This window comes from Colius striatus, chromosome 21 (assembly GCF_028858725.1).
Source record: "Colius striatus isolate bColStr4 chromosome 21, bColStr4.1.hap1, whole genome shotgun sequence".
Lineage (NCBI taxonomy): Eukaryota > Metazoa > Chordata > Aves > Coliiformes > Coliidae > Colius > Colius striatus.
In genome coordinates this window covers 8451626-8471732 of record NC_084779.1, presented here as the reverse complement: position 1 = coordinate 8471732, position 20107 = coordinate 8451626, and the positions used below count along the sequence as shown (strand labels likewise).

Sequence of the window (20107 nt, the reverse complement as noted above, 5' to 3'; positions counted from 1 at the left end):
TACGTCATGGCAACAGATGCTCTAAAGGGATGGATGTTGCTACAAATTTGACCATTAAAAAAAGTAAAGACACAATGCCAATTCTCTAAAAGAATCAGTACTGAAAGTAGTGTATTTCTAAAAGTGCTACACTTTCAGCACTTACTTTCATCCCATGAAAAACTTCTTTGTTGTCCATGGTTTGGATATTCCAGAAAGGAAGAAGAGGAAGAGTATCACCTATGTATTTCCTCTAAATTCTTTAGGTTAGTTCTCTTTCTTGTCCTACCACGATGCTCCTTTTTCAGCAGCTCTACAGCCAATGCCCACAAAATGTTCAATGCAATTGTGTTGGAAGTATGTTTAGCTTTGGGATTTTAATATTTTTTCTGAAAAAAACCCCAAAGGTCATTGAGGTATATTATCAGGTTCTGATTATCCAGGGAAAAGATCAACTGTCTCATTCATTTCTTTGGGCGTTGCATGGGGATATGTATCCAGTTACTGAAATCATCTTGAATGATCAAAGTTTTACACTATAGATTTGGATTAACAATGTCATCATGAATGAAAGAAATATATATGAGGAGTTTTCCATCACCACCATACTAGTGCCTGGGTTTAACAAAATCTCATTTTCACAGGACTGATTTAGCTACCACTTTGTGTCTGTACTTCAGAAAAGGAGATGTTCCAAGATCCAGTCCCACAAAATCCTAAAATAAATGTGTGAGTTCTCTCAGATAAACAAATTACATTTTATGTATATAGGCCTTAATTATATCATCTATATTATATAAAAGCAGGACAAATGCGAGGCCATTCTGCTTTGGTTTTAGTTGATTCTGCATAGAAACACATCTTTAAGCAAAATAAGATGTTACATATGTATGTACGTCCCCATTCAAAATTAACAATTCCTACTATCCGAAGGGAAGAGAGGGGATAAAATAATAATGATCAACTATATACTTAATTTCCAGCAATTTTAGCAGATTATCCCAAACTCTTTACAGTCAATGACAGATTAAAATTGCTCAAGAGCGAGACTAATAAACAATAAAATTGCTATTAACAAAATGAATAAGCTCCCCAAATCTTTCTCATCTAATACTCTTGATAATAATTAAAGCTTTCCTCTAGCTTGGAACCATCAACTACTCTTAAAAAGATGGCCTGTGATACTAAATGTTTCTTAAGCCTTTTTGCCACTGTTAAATCAGTGCCTCCCCTCCATCCTTACAGCTGCGGGCACTAGCCTTTGTGGAAACGCCCATCCTGTGGTCTGACCTTGCACATGGAGCTCAGATGGATCATCAGAGACTGCATTGAATCAAACCATGCTCCAACATGATCAGGTTGCCAGGTCAGAGTTACAGCTTGGAACAAACTTTCATCTTTGCTGTTGTGCCCATAAAACTATAGTGGATCTGGCAAAGCAATGTAGTAATGACCAACATGATTCCTCAATCAGCATTTCCATATCATCTGACCATGTGTCAGTCTATCAAAAGTTGATGGGCTCTGCCCACACCTGGACAATCTTTGAAGTAAATATCACTTAAGTATTATTATTTCTCAAAGCATTAGTTGTTATTGTTACTGTATTAACACTTAGTAATTTTTGAAGTATTTCTTAAGTAGTGAGTAAAGGCCACAACCTTGAAGTAGTATTTTCCTTCAAAATCTGTCAAGTAATTTTCTTCTGGAGCTTGTAACAGGTGTGATTTTCTCCTGATACAGTCACCCATACTTTTGTAACAGCTACTGTAAAACAATTTATTGGAGGACATCATTTGATGGGATTGGGAAGAAATATGCTCAGTGATTTGGGACAAATACCAAGTTTTCATAGTCCTTTATTACCTCAGGATCTTGAGAGCACATGAAAAGGATGTTATTTATTTTATAGCTGCATTGCTTTACCTGATATTCTTCATAGATCATTTTCTAAACAGGACAGGTGGTTTTAGTGCCAGCAAAGTAAAGATGTCATACTGTCACATAATTTTTAGAGGCAAAAAATGTACCACACGGATAATTAGTTTTCACTCTCCCACAATTGCACATAAACAGCTCATGAAAGACTGTTGTGGCAACATTGCCAAATGTCTCTAGATGTATAATTACATACATACACCTATTTTTATAAATGAGATTTAGGAATATCAGTAACAATCACATGGTAGGAATATTTAGATCATTTCAGAGGTTGTGCTGTGTTTGCACTGTATGAGTGTCCTATGGCCCCAACACAAATGTGTCTGTATTTAATACGTATCACTATAACCACATTAATTTTCCTTTCACCTAAAGCACTGGCTGAGAAATGTAGATTTCATCTGTTTCTGAATGTTCTGTAGAACACCCAGTTCCTCCCGCAGTCTGCATAGATATTTTTGATAAGCATGAGGCGCACTGCAACCAGACACTTTGTCCTCTTTTCCTTTCCTCCGTGCAAAAAATTTGGGATGAAATTCCCTACTTTGCCCTTGAGCCAGGGCTAGTTCCAGGACTGGAGATCATTGTCTTACTCCAGGTGTGCTGCTCATAGTGGTGCACTCCCAGCTGCTGTCATCCAGGGCCCCTCCTCTGTGGAGTACTCTGACAACTAATGTCCCTCTCATTCCTTCTTACTCTATGTGTAAGGATGACACATTGGTAAGATGCTTATTAATGTTTTGCCATTGTTTACAGTCAAACATTGATCTGTATCATAGAATAGGGGCAGAGAAGTTGTTTTATGTAATCTGATGTGAACCACACTGCAAAAATGAAGATTCCATTATTGGCATGTCTTCCTGCCTAAAACCTAGAAAGCTCCATATATGAGCTACTGTCACCTTGGAAACATTCAGAAAAGAAACACCAACTGCCTGTAGCAGCACAGTGTGCAGCCATGCAGCAAACTGAACTGTCCAGTTCTAAGTCTCAAAGTGATCATGAGGTGACACTCACTAAAATGCCTCTAAATTTAACTTTATAGTAAGAAAACAGCAGGATTTTAATTTATACATGCACGCTCCATTACCCATTTTCTCAGAGATCTATCACTGGTGGTCAGTGCCTACAAAATCTAGAAAAGTAACACCAACGAATGCCTTTTCGTACATCTCCCGGAGCTTAAAGCTGGAATAGATACACTGACTTCAAGTTGGTAGATGTAAATTGTAGATTAGGGGATAAGAACTTGTCTGGGGAGCCATAATTTAGCTTCTTCAGCAGAACTCTAGGTATCTTCTGAGTTTTCACATCTATATGGGAGATAAAAACCCGGATTGCCTTTCCCTAGTGATTCACCTGACACAGAATCATGACCAGTGGCCAGGAAATCCTGCAGTTAGATGTAACTGGTAGGGTACACTCTGAAATGATTGGTGCTGATTGGAAGGGGGCTATGGTAAAACTTCAATAACAAAATAGCTGGTATTTCTGTATTAAGTTGTTTTAGCATTTTGAACTGTGTTCCAGTTCAGAGTAAATGCTATGTCTATTTCCTACGGAACAATTCCATTTCCAGCTGTCTCCAAATGCTCTGTCTCTGGCTCCAGCAGTGGTTCTAATCCATTATGGTTTACAGCAGTTACAAATCCGCTATTCTTTTTTTACTTATGTGCTGGTTTTTAGGAAACTTTGAGGGTAAACTCATATTCATTTACTGCTAAAGCTACAGTTACGGTTCTTTGTTGTTGTTATTATGAAAATCAAACAGCTGTAAACTGGGACTGAATAGATATCCTGAGTAAAAATATCACAAGAAAAAGAAAATACTGCCAGGCATTCTTAAGGGGTTTCTTGAGAGAAAAAACCATGCTTAGATCTTTTACATGCTGACTCTAGAGTGTGAGAACTGGCAGGTTCAGAGTTAACAGCAGTTATAGCTATTCTAGATCAGCAGAGAGAGCTATACAGTTAATCACCATATATTTTTAGCCTACATCTTGTAGCTTTAATCCTGCAAATGTCTGTATGTAATTTGTTTTATGTTATATGAATAGATACCATAAAATCAAGATTCCACCATCCATAGAGCTAAGAATGTCCATCTATTTCTAAAGAATGAGGACCTATAGCATAAATGTAGGACAATGAATGAGTCACTGTCAGTAATATATGCCCTATACTGTGTGTGCCAGTGGAAAGAAATACTTTGAATAGGAGCATGTGCTTATATGCATGGTATCAAAACCAGACCTTACTTCTCATAGCAACTATAAAAAACTAGAGCAATAATGCTTACAAGAGAGGAACATTTTCTCAGAAATAAATCTGAGGATGCCTTCCATCTCTATGTACAGATGAGTGTGTATTTCTGTACGGAGCTCCACTGCAAGAATGACATCCTGATGTATTAGTAACTGAATCCCTTTGAATAGCCAAATTTCTCTTGCATGTCACTTAGGCCTAAAGCAAGGGGACAAGAATCTGCATTTCTGTGAATGGAACTGCACTGTTCCTTAACTTTGTCAAGGTAATACATGGAATAAATAGAAAGGAAACCTCGTTAATTACCAGTTAACTGCCCAAATCTGGTCACCGGATGCACGGTAGCAAACAGGCAGGTTCAGAGAGTCCTTGGAAGAACAGAGTATTCCAACTGAGCAGCATTTTATGAATACAGACATCTAGCTTTATTATGTAAATTTCTGAAATATCATCTACATACTTTTTCATTTTGTGCATACTTCTATTAAAGTGTTACAAGGAACCTCGAAACCTGCAGCTTCTGCTGAAGCATTCAGAATGGGACATTATAAATGGGCAGCATGATCAGCACACAGGATTTTTGCTGTAATAACCTTTAATTAGTAACTGATGGTGAAATCCTATTGTCAGAAGAGTACAAGCTTATTTCTGAAAAGACATTTAAGACAGCTTCATTCTGGATTGAAACCCAGAATCTTCAGTAGTTGATAATGTGCGTGTTCCAACCTCAAATCTGTGTGACTTCTGCATTGCAGAAAGTCATGTGACTTCACTAAAACGATTTGGGGGTTTTAATCATATACCACCAGCTTGCTTACAATGTACAAATGCATGTAAAACAAATACTAAGCTGAAAGTCCACTGAAAATTACTCACATTTAAGCTCCTCAAAACCACCCCAACGAGATGCCCAGGACAGGCCAAACAGATGCCACGGGTCCTCTCCCCTGTGCAATTACCCGCCGTTAATGCCACCCTATTTCTAAAGTCATCCTTTTGGATTTAGAGAACGTGTCAGAAGCTCACAGAAATGTATAAAAACCCTTGTCAATCACACCCGGAAAAATGCTGTGTCTCATAGTAGTTCATATTGTAACGTACACTACTAAAAATAGTCGTCAAGCAGGGGGGAAAAAAACCCCATCAACTGCTCAGCTGGTTGAAATCTTTGTAATTCATTGGCTTGAATAAACCCATGAATATCCGCTCTACATCTTGTAATTGTGCGTACTTGTAAGAGCGCGAATTTAGCCCCGGAGCGGAGCCCGGGACGGCGCTCCCCACGCGCCGCCTGGCGCGGGCGGCCGCTGCCCGCGGGCACAGCCCGGCGCGCACCACCCCGCGCCGCGGGGGCGCTCGGCGACCTGCCTCCGCGGCTGCACGGAGCCCCAACAGCAGACGCTCCCTCCGCGCCGCCCCTCCCGCGCGTTGGCGGTGGTTTGCTCCGTTGCCGTGGCAGCGGGTGCCACGGGCGCCGCGCGCTGCTGCGGGAGTAGGTGTCGGTGAGGCTGCGGGCCGGGCCGCGGCCTGGTCGGGCCCTGCACACCCCATCCCACCGGGACGGAGTTGTCTTGGTCCCCGTGACGGCGTCCCCAGCCTGGGCTCGCTGGGCGGGCTGAGCCTTGGGCGGTTGGTAGCAGAGAGGAGCTCCGGTGAGGGAAGTGTTGCCGCAGGTGAAGGGTCTGGAGCAGAAGTCTTCTGAGGAGTGGCTGAGGGTGCTGGGAGCGTTCAGCCTGGAGAGAAGAAGGCTTGAAGGGACACATCATCACTCTCTACAACTCCCTGACAGGAGGTTGTAGCGAGGTGGGGATTGGTCTCTTCTGCCCAATGACAGGACAAGAGGAAATGGACTCAAGGTGCACCAGGGGAGGTTTAGGTTGGAGCTGAGGAAGAACTTGTTCCCTGAGACAGTTATTAGACACTGGCAAAGGCTGTCCAGGAAGGTGATGGAGTCCCCATCCCTGGAGATTTAAAATGTTCATAGCTGAGAAGCTGAGGAACGTTGTTTAGTGATGGATTTGGCAGTGTGAGGACATTGATTTGGCTTGATAGTCTTTAATGTCTTTTCCAACCAAAATGATTCTATGATTCTAAAGGTATACTGTAGGTTCACAGAATCACAGAATGGTTGAGGTTGGAAAGGACCTCTGCAGATCATCTGATCTAACCCCTTGCTCAAACATCCTTAAATCAACCACAGCCCAGTGAAGGAATTCTGTCTTGGTTCATTTATACTTCAGATTTCATGGTATATTTTCTCAGTTCCTGAAGTACTCCCTTCTAATGTTTTTGAGTTTTACAAAGGGATTTACATAAATGCACTCAAAGCTGAAATACCACCTTCATTAAAATTAGTCATATGCACAAATCTCTATATGAGTAAGATATTGATGAAATGCTCAACCATGTGGTAATAAGTCATTGTAGATGACATACAGAATTTACTGATTTCTAATAAATTGTATCAACATTTGAGAACAGTTTACTTAACACAAGAGAACTGAGTAAGACACAAGCACAAATAGTGTTTGTTGGAGCTCTTCCCTAATCATTCTGGGTGAAGTGGTTGCCTAAGTGGCTAAAACACATTCAGAAGATTGGGTTTATTATTGAACTGATTGTTATTTTTTTAGAAAACCAAACTGTGGCAGTGTCCTTTCTTTTCTAAAAGAGATTTATTAAAGTTGATACTAAAAATGTGTGACTAGTACAGAAGTGTGTGACTGTATCCTGTTATTTCACATGTATTCTTATTGAATGCTGTTAATTCATCTCAAGATATGGTCACTACTATTACAAGTTCTTGGGATTATATTTATAAAACATGCACTCTTCTCTCCCTTAGCCTGGTTGTTGTGAAAGAACTGTCGGTATGGAAGATAATGAGATTGGTTATGGTAAGAAAGAAGATCAAAAGTCTCTTCTGCCATTTCTGGAAGAGGAAGAAAAAGATGAAGATGGTCAGTCCTCTAATGTGGAAGAACATTGGGAAGGTGAAAATGATTAATTGTTTTGGTAACTCACAAAAAACTAATATTAATGTTCCTTCTAAGGTAGTAAATGAGAACAGAACAGTTCTAGGGTTGAATGATAGTCCAAGTGATTGCGCTAGTTCCAGTAGATGGTCTCTAGCCTTACACTCTAAAGCCAGAACTAATCCAAATATAAGCCATTATTTCTACAGCAGTAAATTCTCCACTTTTTATCTCTGTTAGGCATTTTGATTCAATTATTGATTGTAAAAGTCTCATTTTCTCGGTCACATAAATGCTTCAAAACTTTTCAGTCCTCACAGCAGAGTAGGGTAAGATAAACAAACAGTGTCCAAATCTTGTCAATACCTGAGTCTCGTTCCATTTTTTTGTTTGGGGTTTTTCCACACACATTGGATTGTTGGTGGCACTTCTGTAAGGAAGGCAGAGAATATTTCTGGGTTTGGGTTGCAGCTGTACAATAGTAGCCCTGTGTTTTGCCATATGGGTTTTTTTCTATATACATTGCAGCAATGCTGTAAAATGTTTTCTCTGATTCTTCACGTTTTGATGTGACAGGAAGTATGCTAGAGCTTTGTATTTTAAAGTTCAAAGTCTATTTATTAAACTGTTGTTTTCATATCTGTTAGAATACAAGCTTGAAGAAGAGCTGGCTGGTGGTAGCAAGATGGGAAACAAGGATGCTTCTGAAGGAGTTGGAGACAAATGTGACCACAGCATGTAAATAGCTTGTTACCAGTTCTAAGAGTAATTTCCTTTATAGTGTTAATTTCCCTTCTCAAGAGAAGGTTTGGTTAAGTCAGCTATGCATTTTTAGATCAAATTAGTCATAGACAATATAAACTTTTCCACAAAAAATAAGTTAAATTGGTTACTTCTGTTAAAACAATGAACTGAGTCAGGTATAGACTCTGGCCACTTTTTAATCTGAAGCCATCATAGGTGTGTACATACAACACAATGATGGTGCCACATTAATATGGACTGTCTCTTGTCAAAGGAGTGTTTCAGTAACCAATTTACACTTCTAAAACACAGCCAGCTCTCTGTAATAACAGGTAGTGTTGTATTCCTATCCCTCTGTACTTGCAGAACATCAGGAGCTGTTGGAAAAGGAGAAGTTTGTCTGCTGAAGAATACCAGTGTAGGATTGTAAGTTTTTAAATATATACAGGTTTATATATCCCTGTGTATAAAGTCAATTAGCACAGAATTGGTGCGATGGTAGACGATGTAAACTTGTTTTACTGATTATATTATCTTTTCTCCTTATTTATACTGGTCATATTTATAACAGTTTTGCTAGATTAAAACCAAAAACAATTAACCTACAAATGCTAAGTGCATGATGCACAAGCTTCATGTAACTTTTCAGTTTCTCATTATGTTTCCATTGTTAATCATGTATTTCAATTCAAAGGAAAAGCTTGGAACACCATGTGGGCAACGTTAGTAATATTCAGCCTGTGAAGTATACAGATAGAATTTGCATATTAACCTTACAGAGGAAACTCAAAGAGATCAATGACATAGCCAAAGAAAAGGAGCTTGTGGTCCAAGAAGCCAGGTTAGTGTTTGAGCAAACGTAACCCAACAACATAAATCACTGTCAAGTACAGGGATACTGTATCTGTATTAGAGTTTATAGATTTTTTTTTAAATGAAATTAGCTGAGGCAAAGACTTGTTTAAAATAATGAATTCAAGATATCCCCAAAACTTTGTAAAGAATTATGGATCAAAGATAAAAATTAGTTAGATACCTGAAAAGTGAAATGTAATAAAGAATGTTAAAGAGGAAGTGTTTGGTCTGGGAGAATTAGATGCTTATTCCTTTTAATGATGTCTGCACAATCCTGCTGGTTCGACAGTCAGTTGGGAACATCAAGTAGAAAATTCACCAGAAACATTTTCTTAACTGTGATGGAAACAGTACATGAGAATCAGTGAAGTTACTCAGATACTTGGAGAAGCACCTGCCATGAATGTTCTGCTGTGTTAAGGTCACAAAGATGTTCTTTGGCAGCAAATATATCTAAGGAGGGCTAATGTAAAAAGATGCCAGTTAGGCTGTTGTCATTTTTGACATTTTGACAATATCAACTATGGGTGAAGTGAGAATAAACCCTGTTACATTTTTCTGTTTTTTTTGGAGAAAATGATTGTAATAAGCAAGAGCTTCTGAAGGACCTCATAGTAAGACCTGGAAAGAGAAAAGTGGATGGCACTGGGGAGTTAAGAGAGTTGAATCAATCTCAGATGTCAATTTTACCCCAAAAGGAAGAATTTAATCAGAAAAAGAACTTGACATCATATAAATAATCTGTATGTTTCTTGCAGAGACAAGCTGAGTACCTGTCAACTGCAGATCAAGATGCTAGCAAAGCAGCTGGATTATGTAGACATTGAAATAGAGAAAGAGGAGGCGGCTGGCAATGTGTAGGTAGAGAGTATTTCTGGATACCAAAGGCTACAGGCATCCACTTGTGTTTATCTGTGTGTGATTAATGAGTTAAATTCTGTGCTTCCATCTCTTCATATTGTTGAACAGTTGATAGAGTTTTTAAGGAAAGACAGGAAGGAGACATGTTTTAAAATGTATCAAGTCATTAAATCAGTCTAGACCACAACTGTGTCAGGATCTCAGGCACTTCTGTTCAGTATGATGAACCAACATCGGTGTGTTGTGGCAGTTTTTAGAGGTCATGGTTTTTCTTCTGGTAGCTATTAAATTAAGGAGGGTTTTATATATGCTGTTTCTTTCTATTGTTTTATGTTACGAGATGCATGAGTGCCTTTTAGAAGTAGTTCTGCATACAGGAGCTGTTCTGAAACACTTTTGCTATAAAGTGGGAGGCAATTTACTGTACTCTTCACATTTGGCTTAAATAGAAAGTAGTGGGTGGTTTGTTTATCAGGAACCAGTGTATTGTGAACAAACTTTGCAGCTGCATTTTATGACCCGTGTTAATCTTCAAGTTAGTGTATCGATGAATGATAGCATGATAAAGGTAAGTTAACTGCCAAAATGCAATAGCTGCTTAAAGAAGAACAATGAGTTGAATGCTAATGAGTCTCCTGTAATAGGTTCTAGTACTCTCTGATCAGTATCTCGAAGAGACAATCTTAGTAACAGAAACCACCCGGAACAGCAAAGCAATGTAGAGGTTTCTATGCTTATGATGGTACCCCTCAACCAATATGTAATAGTTTAAAGAAAGCAATGCCTCTGAATGCAGAGTGGCCACGTTGAAGGCTAAATATGACACTACATAAGTTAGCAGAATTCTTATACATAAATCTTAGCCTCAAAGTTATTTTTTGCTGTTGCTGATGTTGTTGAGGGGTGTTTGGGTTCTGTTTTTATAACCTTTATTAATTTCAGTTTCTCGGGATTGTTCCTTTTTCATGTTAACAGAGCAGCCTTGTCCCGCCTTCGGGCAATGCACAGAAGACTGTGTGCTGAGCTGGAGAGAGAGAAGGATTTTGAGTTGAAAATTGCTTTGACACTAAAAGGAAACTTGTAAGTGAGGAAATGAGACAACAGAGTGATAGGAGCCAATCTTTATTATGTTCTTCATATGCTGTTTAATGGTTTCAAAAGTGAATTACCACAGATGTTGCTTATAAATACTGTGTTTGAAGTCATGTGAGGTTGGTTGCAAAGCAAAGGATCTTGATAGCAACTTTTAACCTGAACCATTCATTACTTAGGAAAGTGATTGCTGTGGCTCAGCCCATGAGTTGGTTTTGCACACCTAAATGAAGTTTTTATTTTATTTGCAGCTGTGCATAAATTGTGGGATTTAACAGGTCTCATTTTAAATGGAAAGCAAATGAGAGTAAAGTAAACCTATCTCAAAATGAGCATAAATACTGCTAATTTATGCCTCCTGGAGGTTTTTTAGGGCATAAAGAAAGAGACTGAAATTAGGAATGATGGAGATGTTGTAGTGAAACTGTATATTTTTATGCTGAGCTAATATTGCTGCTTGTAATTGATTATTCTCACATACTAAATTATTTACTGATATAAGACAGAATAAAACCGTCTCTTGCAGAAGTATTTTCTCCTGAGCAAATGTAAATTTGAGAAACAAAACCTTGAGCTTTATTTTTTACCCTTTTTTTGTTTGATATTTTTGATGTCTTTAAAATGAGATAGGCAGTTAGATGTGAGCCTTACTCTGAAAGGTACAATATCCGTGTCAGTAACAGGGTATGATTTACCATATCCTTTAAAAATGTAAATTAAATCAGTCTAGAGCCTTACCTACTCAATAGCCTTAAGTCAATGAATGGCAGCATTTCAGTGAAAACAGCTCACACTTTGTTTTAAAGGCTTGAGATGTGGCACGTAGAAACTGAGCAGGGAAAATACAAAATCCTCCATGAACAACTTAAAAAAGCTGAGGAGGAGCTAGAGATGCAATACCAAGAACGAGCACAAGTGCGGATTTGGAAGGAAAAAATAGCAGCACTGCAAGCCAAAGAAAGTCGTCGGTCTAGAGAAAAGTAAGTGCCTCTAAGTCAGACTCTGCTTCCTTTTTCAACTAATAAACTACTTCAGGTGTTGAGAAGGTTAACTAATTCAAGTACTGGTATTGTGTTTCTTAGCTGGGTGTTCCTTCAGGAATATTTAATGAGGAAATGGAATTGCTCCAGGAAAATAAACTTGACAAAGACAAAAGCTAATGAGTGCTATTTGTGTAAGGAAATTAAGTTTATTAGATCAGACTAACTGCACATGTTTGCATTGATGTTGGCTGCTGGGACCTTCTGAACTTACGATCAAGGTTTCTTGGAGAGAAAGTGGACACCAATTTATCAATTTGTGGGTGGGTTTTGTGAAAGCAGGAGGCTGCTCAGGGAGGGAGGCGTGGGCAGACACCCAAGTCTTCATCTCAGCACATTATTAATAAACTCCCCAACCCCACCCAGAGATGTCATTGTGCTGGAATCCAGGTTTCCTTAGTCCTCCTGCAACTGTTGGTGTGCCTGTGTTTTGTAGAAAAGAAGAAGAAGCCAAGAAAGAATATGAAGAAAGGCATAAAAGAATACTTGAAGATGCCAAAAGGAACCATGAAAAAGCAGTGTATTTCCTGAGAAAAAGCATAGCAAGGTTATTGGGCTATTGTTCACTCCTTTTTTGTCAGTGTGCATTCCCTGGTGTACTTTATCCTTCAGTCTTTGAAAAATAATCATTTCTCTGCTAGATGTGTCTTCTGTTGTGTATAAAGTTCATGACGTGACTGTTTAGCTATTGATTATATGAGCAACACCTGAGCTCTTCATTTTAGCGATTAGACATATGTCATAACATGGGACACATTCCTCATATTCATCATTTAAAAACAAAAAGTTGTTGAGCAAACTAGTTGAAAGCCTGTTGGCACATGTAGCTTGAGTGGTAACATATATAGAAGAGCCTTCCAACTGTTCCACTTTACCCACACCCAGTATCATAGTAAACACAGAGGCTTACAGGAAGAATGTTTGGTGACATTGACAATTACTACTTGTCAGGTTAAACATTCTAATACTAAAAGCTTTCCAGGATATGAGCCTGAAAGATTTTACTTTGCTTACAGAATTCATGAAAAAAATGCAAAGGAAGAAGTGAAAACTCAGGAGCATATGGAGAGAAGGATACAAGCTGTGCTTTCCCTGAAAAACAGCATAACTTCCAATAGGGTACTGCTGCTGGGGCTTAGTTGGGGAATGAAGAAATTAACTTGTTAGACTGATGGGTTTTAATGCAAGTAATTTCAGTTTTCGTTGTAGAATTGTTGTGTGATGCTCTCAGATCACCAACCAGATCTCTTGAAACTGAAGAGAATTTAAGTCAAGGAGTAAGGGTGTTAGATTTGTATGGGCAGATTGTGACACTTCTACTTACAGAGTTTTTTGTCAGCAATCTAGTTGTTCTGGTAGGGTAACTCTCTTGAAAAGAATGCATACTACAAATAAGAGCTCTGAAAACTCAGCCAGTAGCATTTCCAGTTATTTGGATCCCCATGCAGAAATATGTCATATGAAGAAAACATGGGGAAACAAGTAGTTACTTAAGAATTTAAATAATGTAAACTAAGAATGTCTGAGCTATGCTACTTTACTCTTCTGATTATGTTCTGTAGAATCTGAGAGAATGATCTTAACTTAATACTGATTTGATTAGAACTGTAACTTTTGACATTGTTTTGTTGGGTAGCATATCAAGGGCAGGCTAGAAGGGTCAAGAGGTAGCCCTGACCTAGTCAGAACTTTCTGCATCTCAGCACATCATTTGCATATTAAAAGCAGTAAGTTCTACTTCAGAGAAATCTACCACAAATTTATACTTAGATAAGAGGACCAACAGTAGATTCTCTGGTTTATAGTCAAATATTTAACCAATTTATATGGCTTCATAGGAAAAACTCCAAACTCTCCAGGTTTGGAACAAAGCAAAGGCCTTAAAGGCAAAGAAGCAGGAGATGAAAATGAGAGAAACTATCCTAGCAGAAGGAGGCAATGTTACCAAGGAAATTTTGCTCCATAAACGACTCCTAGAACAGGAAAAAGAGAAAGAGTAAGTATTCATATCTGTATCAAACTCTGAGCTGCATACTGGTGCTCACACAGGAATATACTGGAGCTCTTAATCAGATTCTGAAAATGTAACATGTGTGATGCTATCTCAAGGAAACAAACTCATTCAGAGAACCCAAGTTAGGAGCCCATGTTCTATGAGTAGTGCAAAGAAGAGAAGCTACTCCAGGAGGGAAATTCAGTGAACCTAAACTAAATGCCTGAATTAACTGCTTCATTTCCTGTTCCTGTAGAAATTGAGTAGTTTTTTGTAGGCTTTTACAGAGGATGGCTTAAGGCAGATAGCACCAGGAGTCACTACACATTCCCTTGTCTTTGTAACCGTGATTAGTTTATTTGTACCACGATTTTCCAACAATGCATTATAGATACAATGCCATTTATCTCCTGCAATGGGGCACTGTGAGGCTAAATTCAGATATTAAAGTACTTCGTAGGCAGTAACAGGTATTTAAATAAGAGTTGATGCTTTCTTTGCTCCTATTTAGAATCAGTAAGTATTTATATGGATTAACTCAAGAAGTGAAAGTCTAGTTCAAAAGCCATCATTAGTGTGGGTAATGTTTGTTGCAGAAAATTGTGTATTTCAGTGCTGGGATTAAATCTGGGATTAAATTATCTACTGTCACTTTTGTCACACTACCCAGTGTGCCATTGGATTTGTAGTCACACATAGCTTTGAATTCATATCTTACAAGTTCGGTGCTTGTGTCTTTACCTTTAACCATTCCTCCTCCCTTTATTAAATCCACTGATTTTCAGACAGGCAGTTCACTTTAAATAGCTAACTAGGTTAGGAAAAGTATTTTAAAACTCTGTTTTCAGGAGCAATGACTGTGCTTTGTCAACTCCTCAACTTCTAAAACACATTTACTCCACAAAAATGTATAAATAGCCTCTGAATTGCCTAGTATCTTGACACAAATTACCACTGCACCCAATTTAAAGACTTGCTGTTTAGCTTGAAGGCTCGAAAGAAACTGGATCTTAGTTAATATAGTTAACAAACAACAATGGATTAATATTTCTTACATTGGATTACAGAGCTTCTAGAGAACAGCAAAAGTCAAGAAAAATTGAGATTGTATCTCGAATTTTGCAAGAGAAAGAGTTTATTCACAAGCAGAAGAAACGTCAGTCCCAAACCAAGGCAATTAAGGGTGATGCTAAACTTGAGGATTCTTTGCTGTGGAGAATGACAACATGGCAATATATTGAGAAGACCTGCACAAGCTTCAGCTGTGATTCAGCTGAAGTAGTTTCACAGGTAAACAAAGGCCTAAGAATTACCTGTCTCTATGAACTTTATAAAGCTTTGTAAACCTGTCATTTTTGTGTGTAAGCATCTTCTCAGAAAGTGTTAAATGTTGAAGTAAATGTCTTCTAGTAACTCTTAAATACATCTTCAAAACTATGTTCTCTCAAAAAAGCCCTGGTCCCCATCAGGCTGTTCCTCAGCTGGGGAGAGAACCGCTTCTGCACGAGAGGTTTCGGAAAAAATACCCCATGATGTGTCCTGTGAAAGCAGCGAAGATGAGAAAGAGAGGGAGGAGACCCTAGTAGAGTTCCCAGGACGCTGGAGCCAGGAACGTGACTTGCACAAGGTAAATGTTCTGATATTTCATTAGAAAAAAAGAAAAAGTGGTGGAGATTTTGTAGTGGAGTTGTTGTGAATTTAGTCTTTAGAAAAATTTGACAGCACCCATAAAAGTATCTGAATGGATCAGAAAAGTTTCATTTGCCTCTCCAGTAGCTGTAGATATTTGAAGTGATGACACTGGCAAGTGATATTTTAGTGACCTTTCTTATAAACAATAACTATCTCTTTTGCAGTTAAAATGCAGACTTCATTACGTAGATGCAGAGATTCAGATGTGAGAATATTATCGGAGGAATTGCTGTTTGACACTGTCCTTGTAGTGTTTGTTCTCTCTTTAAGAGTTTAGTTTTAGTTCAAATATCTATGAAGACACACATCACATCATGTTCACTTGTTTGAGTTTAAAAGAAACTAAACCTGACTTTCTGTTGAGTTGGCAACACAGATTGCTTGATGTGGAAACAAATTTTTGTATCATACTAGTCATAGACAAGCATATCTTCTAGCAAGGTAATAGTATTCTATATTCTAATCAGGAGTAAATAACACAGCTAGTGGAATTGTGTAGTGAAGATCTTAAATGTTATTCCAAGGTATATTTGCATACAGTGCTTTTTTGAGGTGTAGAAACCTTTAAGAGCAGACTTGATAATCAAGCAAAAATAAATAACGTCAGTATGTATTTGTGTAGTTGAATGGAAGGAGCACGGGACCATAACTGAGCAGGTACTGGTTTAAGTTGAGGGGACAAAACTTTATGTGCAGATAAGCTAATAACTGCCATTAGAAACACTATATCATAGTGTGTGATGATGATAAACTGGAGAACAGACATTTGAGAATTTGAGTTTGAGCTAGAGAGAAACAAGCAAAGACTGGCCAAATAGTAAAAGGTACCACTCCCAGACTTTTCTACTTTGATGCTGTGGTCACACTTAATTACAATCATAGTGGTTTTTATTGATGTTCCCTATTAGATACCTGAAGAAGGAATGGATCAAAAGCAGCTAGCTACAAGGGTAGTGAAAAAAGAAACTCTTGAGAAAAAACTGGAGCAATTCCAAACTGGGATTTTTCACAAGCAAGTAGTACCTGGTCATGAATGTAAGAGATGTACTTTCTATCGTAAACCAAGCTGCATTCATTTCAAGGTTAGTGGCTGTTCCGCATAGGATCTATGAAGACAATGTGTGTATCTACTGAATGTATGTGCTGATGTCTTGATCAAATATTGTTGCACTGAGAAGAAAAAGAAATTTCTTGCTGTCTTTAGTAGCTCTTTAGACGTACCTGAAACAGCACTTGCCTTTTTCTCTAGCGATCTCTTACATAAGTTATGGTCAGATTAAACAAACCATTTAGTTTTACTACTTAGATCTAAATTATTAAATGCTTCCTTTACTTAGGAGACTTTAAATACTGCCAGAAAGGTGAGCAAATGATGGAACATCTTGCAAGGCTGTATTGCATGTTTTTCAAAAGGCAGCATAACTGTTACTTATATATTGTTGGTATATACACTATTGCTGTAAAATAATGTCCTTAAATAAGTCATGCCTACAATCCAGTTAAGATTTCAGTTTGAAACTGAGCTTCACCTCTCCATTCTAATTAACAAGTGTACCATGAGAAAGTGTAACACTGTGCCGAGTTAAAAGGGTTTCTTTGGAGCAAGGCAGTGCCTTATGGCTCTATACAATACATTGCATACAGGCCTGGGGTCCCAGCGGTGACTGGGAGCACAACTCTGGTAAAAGTAGCAGTTTTTGTCATTACATGTGTACGTGCTACTTGCTGTAATTCACACCACCTGATATGTTTGGTATTCCAAGGACTTTGATGTTGGTCAAATCTACAAAAAGAAGATAGTTCTGATAAATGCATCCTCCCGTGTTAATTTCTGCAGACTAGTGGGAGTCAGCGAGTGGCTCAAGGATGTCATCAGTGTCCAGTAAGCAAAATTCACTGTGGACTATTTGCTTGTTGTACCTTTGTACCACAATAAGAGATGTAACCAAATTCTGTATTGAATTAAAGAGATTTAATTACATACATATGAATGATTATATTTCATTCTTGTGTGATGAGGATCAGATAATTTTGATAGTTTGCAACAAGCAGCCCATTCTCTGATCATTTGTAGCTACAGGGTTTTTATTCCCCTCCCTTTGATTTCCTATTTGATTGGGAAATGTTACAGAGCAACACTCTAAATGGACAATTGGAGAACTCTGCTTCCTCGTTGTTCAAATAGGCTCTTGGGCCACCCTGTTCTTGATGATGTTATTGAGCCTCAGCTTCACCCATTTGGCTACGGTCCCTTTGCAGCATGAAGGCAATAATTCTTGCCTTTTAAAAGCACTTTAAGACTTTCTGAGTAAAACCTCAATAAAGAATCAGCCTTTGTAGTTTTACAATTGCAGCTGAGCTCTGTAGCTGTTCATTAATCTGTCACTCATTCTGACTTCTCTAAGTAATTAATCCAGTGGGGGGAAAATAAAGAACTCTGTGGTTGTTAGCAGAGCAGGAGCTGGGTGTTTCTTACGTGGCTTTCACTTGGACTTTTGTGTTAATTATCTCCATAGTTTTGACCCACCTGGCAAAATATCTGCTGGAATGTCCTGTGAAACAGTGGTAACATTTAAGCCAGTGGTAAGTGAACCTGAGTGCTAAGTTACACAATGAAGAGAATATTAGTATAATCCCCTGATCTGATTAAAAAGTCATTAATTGAATTGCTTAACTGTTAACAAGGAAGCAAACTACATTTCCCCAACAAGTGCTGCTGTACTGGGACAACCATGCCCATGTTCAGGCTCTGTTAAATAGTAATAAGCCATGTGTTAAAAAAATACCTGTCACTAAGTGTTCTTGGAGTATGTTTTGAAACTTGCTCCAAACAAAAGAGTTTATAATATCCCTTAGCTGAAGCTAACCAGGCAGTTACCAAAGGCTGCTTTACAGCAGAAGTGTACAACCTGTAGAGATATATTTTAATATACTATTCAAAGAATGAGTGAAAATGTTTTCCATCAGACGACAGAGGCTAAACCTTTGCAGATTGCTGCAGTGGGTGGGATTTTGTTGTTTTCTAGGTAAATGAAACTCTGGAAGGAGAAGTCATGTTTATGGCACAGACAGGCCCTTTTTCTGTTCCTGTGAGGTGTACAGCCAAGAGATGCATTGTAAGTCATTTCACCAAATATCAGAATAAGATGAGCAAATGCAAACCTTGGGGTATACTGGGAGCATTCTTCTTGAAAAGGCGGATGCTCATTTAATTGATGTTACTATCTAGGACAGTAGCAGCAAATGGTTTTTCTTCTCACAGCTGGCACTAGATAAAGAGCTCATTGACTTTGGCAGCCATGTGGTGGGAGAGACAATTTCACGGACCATCAAGCTGACAAACAGTGGAGCTTTGGGAACAAGATTCAGAGTTCAGACGTCATCAGGGGACAGCCCTACATGCAGAGCAACAGCAGAATCTTCTCCTGAAAGAATGGTAGGCTCAAAAGCATTTCCCTACGTTTCTTGAGACATCCTTTTTTGCACAGTGTGATAGAATCACACAGAATCTTAGAGCAGCTCAGGTTGGAAGGGACTTCCGAAGATCATCTGGTCCAACCCTTAGTACCTTGTTTGCCATAGTTTTCAACTCTCATACTGTCTTCTGTTAAAAGTGTGGTTCAAATAGAGAATTTGTGAAATAACACCGTCTGTATCCATGGTTTTCCTTCTGTGTTCTGTCTTTTGTAGATGTATAATGAACAGACATCCAGTTTTAGCAGACTTAGTTTTGACAAAGAACTGCCTGTGTTTTCACTAGAGAAATGTTACTTCTCTTAATTGTAAAATAACTGGGGCTGTATTGTATTGCTCCCGTTATATTATTTACCTGTTTTGGGCAGCAAGCAAGTAGGATTCAAGTACAACACAGAGTTTTTAGACAGTACAACACATTTCTTCTTTTATAATGTGGAACAGTTGTTAAAAACCCACAAGTCTGATTTGCAACCGCTTGGTAAAATTGGAGCTGGCACAAGCTAGATTAACAATGACAGCAGAAAATGGTTTTTCTGTGCTTTACAATAGGTTACTCAACACTTCAGCAACTCTGTCCCTGAACAGAAAGTGAGTAATACTCCTGTAACATCTGTGGTTGAAAGGAAAGAACCAATTTGTCCTGACCATAGTGAAGAAGTGACCTCCTGTGTAGCCCAGGTGGAGCAGCAGAGAGCTGAGACAAACCTGAGCAGTAGTTCCACAGGTAAAGTGACTGATATAGAAAATTGGCAGTGCAGTTTCCCAGGCTAAGCATTATTATCCTTTTGTAGAGTTTCCTGTTATAGACTGTGGAACTCAGTTTGCACAGTTACTCAGTAAATTAAGTAGTTCAGCATTCCAGTAGTAATGTTGTATTTCTTTGATGCTGCCTCAGAAAAAATGACTAAAAATAATGTACTGACACCATTATATCAAAAGCAGGAGAGAATCTCACTTCTTATTAGTGATCAACAATTCAGGCTCAGAAGAATACAGAAACTAACTAGAAACTGCAAAATTGTTCTCATCCTTCTTGTCTCAGCAACTGAATACTCACTTCTCAGAATAGAAATCCACATGACAGGTTTATTTTTATAGTCTGTAATTCCAGGAACAAGGAGGCAGAAAGATGAACCTCCGCAGACATTTTCCATCTCATTCCTAATGTTTACTATGTGTTTCATAAAATCCAG

The 20107-nt window shown here is 38.4% G+C and overlaps 1 protein-coding gene across 1 annotated transcript in view; it reads left to right on the top strand.

Annotated features, from left to right (window-relative positions):
• CFAP74 (cilia and flagella associated protein 74) overlaps nucleotides 1-20107 on the top strand; it is a 62966-nt gene that overhangs the window by 20967 nt on the left and 21892 nt on the right. Inside the window, exons 4-20 of the mRNA XM_062013150.1 lie at nucleotides 7031-7178; nucleotides 7808-7898; nucleotides 8599-8745; nucleotides 9518-9616; nucleotides 10596-10700; nucleotides 11519-11692; nucleotides 12189-12299; nucleotides 12769-12871; nucleotides 13591-13748; nucleotides 14813-15035; nucleotides 15199-15372; nucleotides 16346-16519; nucleotides 17201-17319; nucleotides 17954-18020; nucleotides 18464-18553; nucleotides 18700-18873; nucleotides 19464-19638. Coding sequence (XP_061869134.1) covers nucleotides 7058-7178; nucleotides 7808-7898; nucleotides 8599-8745; nucleotides 9518-9616; nucleotides 10596-10700; nucleotides 11519-11692; nucleotides 12189-12299; nucleotides 12769-12871; nucleotides 13591-13748; nucleotides 14813-15035; nucleotides 15199-15372; nucleotides 16346-16519; nucleotides 17201-17319; nucleotides 17954-18020; nucleotides 18464-18553; nucleotides 18700-18873; nucleotides 19464-19638 — 2305 coding nt within the window. The 5' untranslated portion in view covers nucleotides 7031-7057. The remainder of the gene's footprint in view (nucleotides 1-7030; nucleotides 7179-7807; nucleotides 7899-8598; nucleotides 8746-9517; nucleotides 9617-10595; nucleotides 10701-11518; nucleotides 11693-12188; nucleotides 12300-12768; nucleotides 12872-13590; nucleotides 13749-14812; nucleotides 15036-15198; nucleotides 15373-16345; nucleotides 16520-17200; nucleotides 17320-17953; nucleotides 18021-18463; nucleotides 18554-18699; nucleotides 18874-19463; nucleotides 19639-20107) is intronic.